At 47.7% G+C, this 13,338-nt stretch overlaps 1 protein-coding gene across 4 annotated transcripts in view; it reads left to right on the forward strand.

Annotated features, from left to right (window-relative positions):
* The window catches only part of NT5M (5',3'-nucleotidase, mitochondrial), a 37,012-nt gene extending 24,032 nt beyond the window's left edge, over positions 1 to 12,980 (forward strand). For 2 of the 4 annotated variants that reach the window (XM_039227265.1, XM_039227267.1), the window contains 2 exons: positions 10,777 to 10,909; positions 12,234 to 12,980. In XM_039227265.1, coding sequence (XP_039083196.1) covers positions 10,777 to 10,909; positions 12,234 to 12,376 — 276 coding nt within the window. In that variant the 3' untranslated portion in view covers positions 12,377 to 12,980. The remainder of the gene's footprint in view (positions 1 to 10,776; positions 10,910 to 12,233) is intronic. The other 2 variants (XM_039227266.1, XM_039227268.1) reach the window with 1 other exon arrangement.
* The last annotated feature ends 358 nt before the right edge of the window (positions 12,981 to 13,338 follow it).

The raw sequence follows: 13,338 nt of genomic DNA on the forward strand, positions 1-13,338 counted from the left end.
ATTCTGTATCTCCCTCTCTCTCTCTGCCCTTCCCCTGCTTGTGTTCTGTCTCTCTTTCTCTTTCCCCCTCAAAAGTAAATAAACCTACAATAAATTTTTTTAAACAATTTTGGCTGCTCAGCTGGCTGATAGTTCCCAAAGCTAACCTTATTCTTCTGCTTTGATGTGGCTACTTTCTCATCTTAATAGGGCTTGTGGACAGAAGTCATAATTCTGTACAGGATCCTGGGTCAAGCCATTTTCCCTGAACATATTGGACTTTAGGACACTATCTCACTAAATGAAGCAGGCCAGTAATGATGACACCTGTGATTGGTAATGGCGTGTCCCCACCATCTCCCAGCACTTGTGTTCCCCTCTCTGATTTGGGGGTTTTCCTGAGATCTGCTCGTTGAGCAGAGCAGGACTTTTGGGGGGACTCCACCCAACATTTGAAAAGCAAAGACCACATCTAGCTCACAGACCTTCATTTCTTTTTTTTTCCACACAAATATTTTATTGTCAAGTTGGTTTCCATATAACACCCAGTGCTCATCCCCACAAGTGCCCTCCTCCATGCCCATCTCCCCCCTCTCCCTCCACACCCATCAGTCCTCAGTTTGTTCTCAGCATTCAACAGTCTCTCATGGTTTGCCTCCTTCCCTCTCCCCTACTATTTCCCCCCTTTTTCTCCCCCATGGTCCTCCGTTAAGTTCCTCCTAATCCTCCTATATGTGCAATCATATGGTATTTGTCTTTCTCTGCCTGAATTATTTCGCTCAGCATAACACCCTCAAGGTCCATCCATGTTGCTACACATGGCCAGATTTCATTCTTTCTCACTGCCATGTAGTATTCCATGGTATAGATAAACCACATCTTCTTGATCCATTCATCCGTTGATGGACACTTAGGCTCTTTCCATGTTTTGGCTATTGTGGAGAGTGCTGCTATGAACATTGGGGTACATGTGCTCCTATGCATCAGCATTCCTATATCCCTTGGGTAAATTCCTAGCAGTGCTATTGCTGGGTCATAGGGGAGTTCTATTGTTAATTTTTCGAGGAAACTCCACACTGTTTTCCAGAGGGGCTGTACCAGTTTAAATTCTCACCAACAGCGTAGGAGGGTGCCTGTTTTTCCACATCCTCGCCAGCATCCAATTTGCTCGTCCTCCAATTTGCTCATTTTAGCCACTCTGACTGGTGTGAGGTGGTATCTCAGTGTAGTTTTGATTTGTATTTCCCTGACAAGGAAGGATGCTGAGCATCGTTTCATGTGTCTGTTGGCCATCTGGATGACAGACCTTCATTTCTGAGCCACATCTTTGCTCGTGGACCCACACGGCTCTGAGAGGGTGAGGAGGTGTCAGGGAGGTGCCCCACGCCCTGTCACATCCCTGTGACACCCACTTTTTGAGCACCCACCTCCCCCCATCCATCATCTTTACACTGAGTTCCTCACTCCCACAGTGACTGGTTTCACGAGCTTGCTGCTCATGCCCTGGAGTCTTGAGAGATCGCTTCCCTTGGCAGTCCTTCTGGTGATTCTTTTGCTGCATGTAGTTTGGATCCAGTTTCAGTCATTCGGACAGATTCTGGTTTAGGAATGACAACAGTGATTTACACTTGGATAGCTCTACCTTCATCTGGCCCGAACTCTTTAATCCTCAAGTATTTTCAGGAACCGAAATTATAATCAGGGGAATAATGGGCGACACCTCTCTTCCAAGACAGCAGCTAGTACACAGGATGAAGACTGCCTTGTCCAAGCCCTGACTTACCCTTAGCAATGTTCCTCCGGAACCTGGCCCTGCTGAGCCCTGGCTGAACCAAGAGCCACACTTTCACCTTTGGATCTGTGACTCCGCCTGTGAACTTCCTGGCTCATTTCTCCTGGGCTTGGCTTCCTTATCAGTGCACTTGTATTAATACCTTCCACAGGAGTTATTATTTTCATTAAAGCCTCTTTATTTTGAAAGAGACAGAGGCAGAGTGTGGGAGAGAGAGACAATTTCAAGCAGGCTCCTCACTGTTAGCACAGAACCCCTTGCGGGGCTCGAACTCATGAATCGTGAGACAATGGCCTAAGCGGAAACCAAGAGTGGGACACTTAACTGACTGATCCACCCAGGCGCCCCCGTTCCATAGTCATTATTGAAGAAAATCGAGTGGTAATCATATTGCAACATGTAAATGTTATACCCAGATCGTAGTATCCTCACCGACCAGAGACCACCAGGGAGACCGAGTCACGCATGCAAAGGCAAAGGGCTTTATTACGGGCTTAATAAGCTCGGGCTCCCAGACCTCACCAGCGCAATGGATCCGTGCTGAGAGCCCCGAACAAGGGCAGAGTAGGATTTTTAATGGGGTTTGAGACAGGGGAGTTACAGAAGTTGTGACATGGGAACAGTGATCCAATCATAATTATTCAACATCATTGACAGCGGGTTTGACCATAAACATTGTCTAGAGTATTTGTTACTTTTGGTGGGATCCAATTACAACATTTAGAGTACCTTTAAATTTAACCAATCACAGAGCGAGCCTAGGGTCTTGTTCGGTGACTAACAGGTTAACTTTAACATTAGGTAACAGGGTCCTATCTATAGTTTCTGTCTCCCGGCCTCTCCCTTAACAATGTGGAGGGTGGTCGCTGGCCTTTCCTGATTGGGTGGTGCAAGGGTGGTTACTCCTGCCTTGGGCAATGTGTAACTACCTGATAGTTTCGGGAAAGCTGAAACTCAGGCCTTCTAGTTTAGAGGGGAAACTTAAAACCTGTCATGGAGTCAGTTTGGTTTAGACGTTTAGACTTGTGGCCTTACATTAATGTGTCAAGTCCATGCATTATACACCTTAAACTTGTATGATGTTACCATGTCAATTATATCTCAGTAAATGTAAATTTAAAACAATAAAGTTGAAGAAAAAATTTACATAAACCACCTGGCACTATGCTTGCTAGCAGTACGTGTCACCCCCTTGTTTCTATCTGTCTCCAAATTCTCCTGCCCAGCAGTAAAGATAGAATGAACTTTAACACACTTTTCTCAAACCAGAAAGCCTGGACAATTCTATAGTTGATTAGTTTTTCTGCTTTCTTGGATCCTGGAAAAATAAGTTTTATAAGTTTTATATAAAGTTTAATTACGACTATGTTTAAAAAGTAGTAGGGGCACCTGGGTGGTGCAGTCAGTTGAACACCTGACTCTTGATTTTAGCCCAGATCATGATCCCAGGGTCCTGGGATCAAGTTATGCTTTGGGGTCCACGTTCAAAATGTAGTCTATATAAGACTCTCTTTCCCCCTCTGCCCCCTCCCCTGCTCCCACGTGCCTTTCTATCTCTGAAAAAAGAGAGTAAATTTAAAAAGGTAAGGAAATAGAACTAACTATAGGTGTTTTTCTCTAACGTTCCTTGATTTTTCAAATTTTCTTTGATAAGTCATTACTTTTGCAATAAAAATATAAATGCCTTTTTGGTCGGCATTCAGTCAGCAAACATCTTCTGAGCAATCTGCTGCAGTTGCTTACAAAATGCCCCGTGTCTCGTTCAGGAGCTGATGACTGTGTGGTAGGAAGAGAGGTGGCTATCACTCTGTGTCACAGGCTCTGTGGTTCACACAGGAGGAGAAAGCCAGGGCCAGCTTCTTGGGAAAAGTAAGGACTGAGTTGAGTGGTGGAGATGAGACAAAGAAGTGGGAGAGTGAGTTCTGAGTGGCAGGAATAGCATGTGCAAAGGCCAAGAGGCATTCCAGGGATTTTGATGGGGGCGTGGGGTATGGGGGGTGAGGATGGAGAGGCATGAGAGGGAAATTGTGCTTGCGGGTTCCAAATGGGAGGGGAGAGGCTAGGGATGAGACTGAATAGGCAGGCAGGGCCTTCGGTAATCAGGAGTTTGTACTTCGGGCTACAGGCACTGAGAGGCTTTTGAAGGATTTGTAACAAAGCTTTCATAAATCCCATTGGGGTTTTGAACACCCCCAGCAGCACTATTAGGGGTCCACCGGTGGAGGCCACGTAGAGCCAGCGGCCATGACCCAGACCGGATGTCAGGAGTACCTAAAGCAAGACAGTAACCAAGACCCAAATGGACCTAATTGTTTCCATGGGGGTGACTTGAAAGACTTCTTACACCCACGGGAAACAGGGAACACCCTAAATAAAAATGGGCTATGGATGTGAATAGAAAGTTCCCTGAAAGCAAAAAACTACAGTGAACTTATGCACGGAACACTTAACTTTATTAGTCACTACACTTGATGTGATTTCTTTCCTATTAGGGACAATCATTTAAAAACTGTAATAATTAGTATTGGGTAAATGTTTGCCTTTTCATATATGGCTGATGGAAATTGACCTAAAACCTTTCTGGTTGGCAGTTTGGCAGAAATCTCAAAATCTCAATCTTAAAAGTTGACTTTGTTGCCATTTCTTTTTTTGCATTAGGTTTATTAAGATATAACTTAAACTCAACAAATATACCTCCTTAAAGGATAATCACCACCACAATCAAAACAGAACACTTTCAGCACTGAAATGCTTCCTCGAGGGGCCCAGGCACAGGGTGGGGGAGGTGGGGGGGGCCACACTGTTGTGAGTTTTGCTTTTAGGAGTGTTACCAGCTTCTCATAGTAAAGCTCAGGAAAAAATTCCCTTGTGCTTCTGGTAGGGGGAGGAAAAAAGTAAGTATTTTGAAATATGCCAGAATATTCTAGTCTTAACAAGGCCCTTACCAAAGCCTCAGTTGCTGGAGTTTTATCAGAACTTAACTGACCTGGGGAAGGAGAAATCCTCAACTCCAGCCCACTTAGCTATCCCTGATCCCTTAGCAAGAGGGAAAAACTGTCATGGACCAATGAGGCTCACAGTGTAGGGACATGGGCCCATCATCGTGGGCCTAGTGAGCGCTGCCCATCTGCACCCCAGGCCTCCACCACCTTACTGAAGGTCTGTTTACCACAGTTCCTCTTACCCGGTATGTTGTGTATGGCTTTCAGCAAAAAGTCACAAGGAATACACAGTTTGAAGAGAGCTCAAAGAATTCTACGAATAAAAAAGAAATGCTTGAGATCAAGACAGTGTAAGAGAAATGAAGAATGCCTTTGATGGACTCATTTGGTAGATTGGACACAGCTGAGGAAAGAATGTCCGAGCTGGAGGAGATCTCGGGAGAAACTTCGAAACTGAGGTGCAAAGAGGAAAAGGAGTGTTAAAAAAAAAAACCTAAAACCCTAAAACTAAAACCCCAGAATATCCAAGAACCAGGAGACAACTATAAAATGTGTCACATACATGTAAGAGGAATAGCAGAAGGAGAAGCAAAAGACAGGAACAGAATACTGGAAGCTATAATGACTGAACATTTTTTTACCAAATTAATATCAGACACCAAACCACAGCTCCAGGAAACTTAGAGAACACCAAGCAGGATAAATGAGGGAAAAAAAACAAAACAAAACAAAACAACAAACCCACACCTAGGCATGTCATATTCAAATTACAGAAAATCAGAGGGGAGGACAAAACCTTGAAAGAAGTCAGAGGGGGAAAAAAAAACACACCGTCCTGTAAATGATCAAGAGAATAAGAATGATATCTGACTTCTCCTCAGAAACCATGTGAATAAGAAGAGAGTAGAGGGAAATATTTAAAGTGTTGACAGAAAAAACCCACCCACCTATAGTTCTTTCCCCAGCAAAATTGTCTTTCAAAAGTGAAGGAGAAATAAAGATGTTCTTCGACATACAGGAAGGGAGGGAATCCCAGAGTCCAGTGCTGTTATTTTGTGGATATTAACAAACTGATTCTAAAGTTTACAAAAGGCCTGGAAGAGCCAACACAACATTTAAGGAAAAGAGTGAAGTTAGAAGACTGATGTTAACCATTTTTAAGACTTACTATAAAGGAGCACCTGGGTGGTTCCGTCGGTTAAGTGTCTGACTTCAGCTCAGGTCGTGATCTCGCGGTTCATGGGTTCAAGCCCTACACATCAGAGTCTGTGCTGACAGCTCAGAGCCTGGAGCCTGCTTTGATTCTGTCTCTCTCTCTCTCTCTCTCTCTCTCTCTCTCTGTCCTTCCCCTTTTTACACTCTGTCTCCGTCTCTCTCAGAAATAAATAAACATTTAAAAAAATGGTCTTGGGGCACCTGGGTGGCTCAGTAGTTAGGCGTCTGACTCTTGATTTCGGCTCAGGTCATGATCCCAGTGTTGTGGGATCGAGCCCCACATCAGACTCTGTGTTGAGCATGGAGCCTGCTTGGGATTCTCTGTCACTCTTTCTCTGCTCCTCTCCCCGGGTAGTGTGCGCTCCCTCTCAAAATAAATAAGTAAACATTTTTTAAAAAGAAACCTTTAAAAAATGGTTTTAAGACCTAAACAGACACCACATCAAAGAAGATTTACATATGGCAGATAAGCACACGAAAGTGTGCTCAGTATCCTTTGCCATTAGGGAACCGAAAATTAAAACAACAGTGAGATGCTACTATGCACCTGTTAGAATGGCCAAAATCCGGGACGCTGACTACACCAAATCCCGGAGGAGATGTGGAACAGCAGCAACTCTCGTTCATTGCTGGTGGGAATACAAAATGGGACAGCCACTTGAAGAGCACATTTGGGAACATCCTTCCACACGTAAATATACTCTTACTGTTTGATCCATGAAGCACAATCCGTGGTATTTATCTAAATTAGTTAAAAACTTAAGTCCATGGAAAACCCATATGCAGATGTGTATAGAAGCTTTATAGCCCAAACTTGGAAGCCACCAAGATATCCTACAGTCGGTAAATGGGTAATAAATAAACTACGGTACACCCAGGGAATGAAATATTTTCAGCACTAAAAAGAAATGAACCATCAAGCCATGAAAAGACATGGAAGAATCTAAACACATATTACTGAGTAAAAGAAGCCAATCTGAAGAATATCATAGGATTCCAATTATATGACATTCTGTGGAGGCACGACCGTGGAGGCAGTAAAAAGATCAGTGGAAGGGAAGGAAGAATAGACGGAGAGCAGATTTTCAGGCAATGAAATTATTCATGGCAGATACAGGTCGTTATATGTCTGTCCAAGCCCGTACAATGTACAACACCAAGAGGGCCCTCACGTAAAATATGGACTTAGGTGATAGCGACGTGTCAGTGTAGGTTCACTGAGTATAACAAACACCCCACTCTGTCGCAGGATATGAGTAAAGGGGGAAGTTGTGCATATTTGGGGATAGGAGTAATTGACAGCTCTCTGTACTTTGTGCTTAATTTTCCTGTGAACCTGGAAGTGCTCTAAGAAATAATAAAAAAAAAAAAAAGTGTGTCTTTGTGTCCCTTTCAGTCAGTCCATTTTCCCCGCCCTTTCCCTCTCTGCGTGTTGTTGATAGGAGTGAACTACTGATATGTTCTTCATTCCTCCAGTTTTGCCTTTTATGGAATGTCATATACTATAGACTCGTAGTTTGTATCTGGCTTTGTTTTAAGGCATAATACTTTTGAGGGGCGCCTGGGTGGCTCAGTCAGTTAAGCGTCCAACTTCAGGTCATGATCTTGCAGTTCGCCAGTTCAAACCCCGCATCAGGCTCTGTGCTGACAGCTCAGAGCCTGGAGCCTGCTTTGGATTCTGTGTCTCCCTCTCTCTCTGCCCATCCCTCACTCACAGTCCATCTGTCTGTCTCTCTCTCAGGAAAAAAGTAAAGCCATAATACTTTTGAGATTCACCCGTGTTGTTGTATGCATCAGTACTTTATTCCTTTCTGTTGCAGAACATAATTCTGCTATATGGCTATATCATCATTTGTTTCTCCATGTGCCAGTTGATGGACATTTGGGATGTTCCAAGCTTTTGACTTTTGTGAATAAATTTCCTGTAAACAGTCATGTCTACATCTTGGGTAGACATACACTTTCATTTCTGTAGGGCAGATACCGAGAGGAGGATTGGCTGGGTTGTATGGTAGGTGTGTGTTTCACTTTTAAAGTAACTGTCGAACTGTCTTTAAAAGCAGCTGTCCCGGGGCGCCTGGGTGGCTTAGTCGGTTAAGCGTCCGACTTTCGCTTAGGTCATGATCTCGCGGTTCGTGGGTTTGGGCCCCACGTCGGGCTCTGTGCTGACTGCCAGCTCAGAGCCTGGAGCCTGTTTCAGAGTCTGTGACTCCCTCTCTCTCTGACCCTCCCCTGCTCACGCTGTCTCTCTCTCTCTCCTAGAAATAAACAGAAACATTAAAAAAAAATTAAAAGCAGCTGTCCCATCTTGCATTCCCACCAGCAATGTGTTGGATGTCTAGTTGCTTCACTTTTTTTTTTAATGTTTATTTTATTTTTGAGAGAGAGAGAGAGAGTGAACAGGGGAGGGGCAGAGAGAGAGGGAGACACCGAATTGGAAGCAGGCTCCAGGCTCTGAGCTAGCTGTCAGCACAGAGCCCAATGTGAGTCTCGAACCCACAAACCAAGAAGAGATCATGACCTGACCTGAAATCAAGAGTCAGACACTTAACCGACTGAGCCACCCAGGCGCCCCTCAATCTTTTTAAATTCCAGTTGTTTTAGTAGGTTCCTGGCGATACCTCTCTGCGGTTTTGATCTGTGTTTCCCTAATGACTAACGATGTTGAGCACCTCTTCTGTGCTTATTTGACCTCTATATACCTTCTTTGATAAAATGTTTACATTTTTTGACTGATTTTTCTTTAGGCTCTTTGTCTTCATTTGAGTCGTGGAAGTTCTCTGTATCTTCTAGATACAAGTCCTTTATCAGATAATGGGTTTCACAAATATTTTCTCCTGGTCTGTGGCTTCTTTTCCTTTTCTTAGCCGTAGCTTTGGAAGAGCAGTGTTTATAATTTTAGGTTTTATATGTAGGTTATGGTCCATGTCAAGCTACTTTTTACATATGGTAGGAGTTAAAAATAGAAGTTTTTGTGTGTTGGGTTTTTTTGTTCTGTTTTTTCCTTTTTTCGCCTGTGAAAGTCTCAGCTGTTCTTCTGTCAGAAAGCCCATCCTTCCTCTGTTGGATTACCTTGGTACCTTTCCATCTGTTCTTAAATATATTCTGTCTCTCATCTAAATGTGTATCCTCATGCGAACACCATTCTTGGCTACTGTAGTTTTAGAGTAACTCTTGAAAACAGTGTGAGTTCTCCAACTTTATTCTTCATTTAGCCTGGTGGGAATTTCACTGAATTGCATCTTATCAGTGGAGGCTAACGACACTGAATCTACTGAATTTACTGAGCAAGGAACGTTCCTACGTGTCATTCATACAAAATGACAATTTCTTTAGCTCTTCGAAATTTCCCTCAGGAATATTTTGTATTTCATCACCATATGGGGCTTGCACACATTTTGTTAAATTTATTCCTATTTTGTGTTTTGCTTTTTTTTTTTTTTTGCATAAAGCCTGTCCTTATTTTTAAAGTATTTTTTTTTTAATTTTTGAAGATTGTGGTAAAGTGCACATGCCATAAATTTTACCATCTGAACTATTTAGAAGTGTAGAGTCAACCTACTTCATGTTTATTTTTGGTGTTATTGTAAAGGTATTGTTTCTTGCATTTCAATATCCAAATGGATAGAAATACAAATGATTTTTGCATGTTGACCTTGTATCCTGCCATTTTGCTAAACCTCTTCATTCTGGTAGCTTTTTTACATAAAATTTAGGGCTACCAAATTTTAACTAAAATAACATTTAATAACTACTTAGTGTGTGTCAGGCATTACTCTGTGTCCTGCATAGATTTAATGTAATCATATCAACAACATTGCGAAGACACTGGTCTTAGAAGGTGAAATGGTTTGTCTACGTCCTGCGGCTGGGACACATGAGAGCCACAGGAGATGAGAGATGAGGCCAGAAGCGGGGACCCTTGTGCAGCTGCCTGGTACGAGCACTTTCCATGTGCCAGGCACCGTGCTAAGACTTTTATGTGCATTTTCCCATTGAATCCCCAAAGGAGTCCCATGAGGTAATACTGCCACTACCTCCGCTTTCCCATGGATGGTCTGGGCAACTTGCTGCCTCTCCCTCACTCAGATTCTGTCTCTGTCTCTCTCTTTCAGAAATAAACAGGGGCGTCTGGGTGGCTCAGTCAGTTAAACGTCTGACTTCGGCTCAGGTCATGATCTCACGGTTCGTGGGTTTGAGCCCCGCAATGGGGCTGTGCTGACAGCCAGCTCAGAGCCTGGAGCCTGCTTCGGATTCTGTATCTCCCTCTCTCTGACCCTCCCCTGCTCACACTGTCTCTCTCTCTCAAAAATAAATAAAAAACATTAAAAAATTTTTTTTGAAGGAAAGAAAGAACCATTAAAAAAAATTTTTTTAAAAAAGATAATAGGTGATGACAGGCTACCTGGCCGCCTCAGTCAGTTGAATGTCTGACTTCGGCTCAGGTCATGATCTCATGGTTCATGAATGAGTTCGAGCCCTGCACAAAGCCCACTTTGAATCCTCTGTCCCACTCTCTCTCTACCCCCCTCTCAAAAATAAATAAACATTAAAAAACAAAGATGCAGGAGGCCTTCATAGCATGAGTGTTGGGTTGTAGGCCAAGCGCATGTGGGCTTGGAGCTGGGGTGTGGGCAGTCTGGGTTTGAGCCAGGGTTCTGCTGCTTTCTAGCTAAGGGGGCATGGACAAGTCCCACCATCTCCCTGACACGTTTCCTCTGCTGCCACTGGGATCATCACATCTCCCGGACGGCGGCCCTTCCTCCCGGAGAAAGCCTGGCTGTGCCCCCCCCGTGTCTGTGCCCAGGCCTAACGGCCTGCCCTCTCCTCTCCCTGTCTGTGTTCCAGTACGCCTGGGTGGAGAAGCACTTTGGCCCCGACTTCCTGGATCAGATCGTGCTGGCCACAGACAAGACCGTGGTCTCCGCCGACCTCCTCATAGACGACCGGCCAGACATCACAGGCAAGTGGCCTGCCGCAGGTGAGGAGCCAGTGCTGAGAGCTGAGAGCTGCTGGGGCCGAGGGCCTGCAGAGCTGGCCTCACAGCCCCTGTCCTGAGGGGTCCCCACCTAATCACCAAGGCTGTATTAGGCCTTCAGCCTCGATGCGCCCCTGCCCGGAAGGCAAGGTTATTCTCAGCATCCAGCAGCATGTGGCCTTCTTGGAAGGGGCCTCGCCTCCGGGAGTCTGGAGAAGCAGGTCCTGGCTCCTGGGGTAGCTTGTCCCATGAGCCCCTTTATACCTTGAAGCCTTGCCTTCCTCATGTAAGATGAGGACCACGCTGGCCTCCAAACATTTGTTTTTAGCAGCAAGGCCATTTTTCCCCCCAAGAGCAGTATGGACTGAACCTACTTGGAAAACAGAAAAGCATAATGTGTCCAGTTGAAGGTGCTTTGGGAACTGTATTTGGTCCTTTTGCTTATGGGGGACTCTCTCCCAACAAGCAGGCGAACAGACCGTACGCTGCCCCGGGGAGGAGAAGGGACACCAGCGCCCCTCGCCGGGCCAGGAAGGCTTCGGCTGCGCTAAGTCTAGGAACTCAGACACCAGCCCCCAGGATACAGTTGCCTTATCTCCTGACCGCCCTGCCTGGCCTCTGTACTCGGGCAGCCTGTCTTGGAAGCCAGCAGGGCTTTCAGGGTTAAATTCTATTCTTTCGGACACCTTGGCGGGAGAATACAGAATGTCGCTTCCTTAATGGCTTTTGGAGCTCGGGAACCACACCCATCTCCACACTGGTCAGTGTGTCCAGAGGGTGGGATTCTTGCGTGTGCCCACCCCTGACCTCCCAAGCCAAGTGCTTCCACAAGGAGAGTCAGGGTGCATGCGGGGTGGGGGGGGCAGCTTCTGTCTCCAACCACGGGGAGCAGGGGGGAGGCCTGCGCAGAAGGGGCCAGGGAGTCAGGCCGCAACCTGAGGGGAGGATCAGCACCAGAGAGCCGGCGAGGACAGGTGGACTTGAGGGATTGAAGGTTACCCACGGTCACCGGGTGGTAAGCTGCGGGGCCGACGCCGGCCAGCCAGGGAAGGCCAAGCGCCAGAGGGGAAGGGCAGGGCGTCAGCAGGGCTTGGCTCTGACAGTGGCCTTGGTGACAACGACCACGGAAGCCACTGTTGGCTCTGTGTCCCCTGGGGGCCATCCCGGGTGCTGCGGCACGTGGTCCATCTCATTTAACCTACCCCGTGAGCCGGGTGCTGGCGCGGTCAGCACTTGGCCGACGGGAAGCCGGGTCTCAGGCCCGCTGTCGCCGAGGTCGCTCCGGGCCTCCTGGCACTGGCCTCAAGTGCTGCTTTCCCACCCACAGGGGCCGAGCCGCACCCCAGCTGGGAGCACGTTCTCTTCACGGCCTGCCACAACCGGCACGTGCGGCTGCAGCCCCCCAGCCGCAGGCTGCACTCGTGGGCCGACGACTGGAAGGCCGTCCTGGACAGCAAGCGGCCCCGCTGAGCTGGACTGTGCTCTGGGCTTCTCCATGGGGCCCCGACCTCAGGGCCCCTGGCTCAGCGCCTGGGGGGCTCGTGCTCCGGCCCGGGGGCTCCCTCTGGGACATCCCAGGCCCACTGCATGTCTCCCACCCTTCCCCCAGCCCTGCCAGGCCTTAAACTGATCTCGGGGCAGGGCTGGCCCAGGGGCCCTGGACAAGACACGCGCACCCAGGGGTTGCCGGCTGGCCTCAGGGCTCCAGACCGGAAGGAGCCGAGGGTCCAGCAGGCCTCCCCCACCCTCAGGGAAGTCCCCTCGCCCGGGTCTGCGGCGTCGGCCAGGGTGCCAGCAGTGAGGTGCTTCCGGAGCAAGAGGGCCCCGAGCCCTCATTCTGAGCTGCAGCCCCTTCCCTGCCTGCCTGCCTGGTCCCTGCTCCCCTCGGGACCCACCGTGGATTCAGCAAACACCCCAGATTCCAGGGCACACCGGTCTCCAGGCACCGCACGCCATCCTGCCTTTGACCAGCTCAGAGGTGTCCTGTACCTCCGGCCCCGGGGCCGCTCGGGGCCGGCAGAGTCAGCAGCTGGAACGTCTGTTGAAGGCCTGGAAAATAAATGCTGTTCACGTATCTCTGGAGGAGGTGGCCACCTCTAGCCCTTGCCCTGAGGTCTGCCGGCATCTGGCTCCCGGGCACCCAGCTGCACGTCTTGGGGTTGCCCCCAGCCCCACTGCCTGTCGCCGAGGGTGCTGCGGGTGCTGCGCGGGACCAAGGAGGGCTAGGCAGATGGAGGAGCTGGCGGCCATAGTGGTCCACTGAGCAGGCCCTCCACCGCGCTGACTGGTCCCCCTCCTCGTGCCCCCAGGTCTCCAGTTCAGAGCAGGGTCCCCCACTCTCTGCTCCTCCCCAATGCTACATTCCTAAGGAGATCCCAGCAGCCATGTCGGGGGGGCAGGGGCAATGTCAGTCTCCGCGAACCAGCCATCAC

Source organism: Hyaena hyaena, unplaced genomic scaffold (assembly GCF_003009895.1).
Source record: "Hyaena hyaena isolate Hyena2069 unplaced genomic scaffold, ASM300989v1 scaffold_27, whole genome shotgun sequence".
NCBI classification, from domain to species: domain Eukaryota; kingdom Metazoa; phylum Chordata; class Mammalia; order Carnivora; family Hyaenidae; genus Hyaena; species Hyaena hyaena.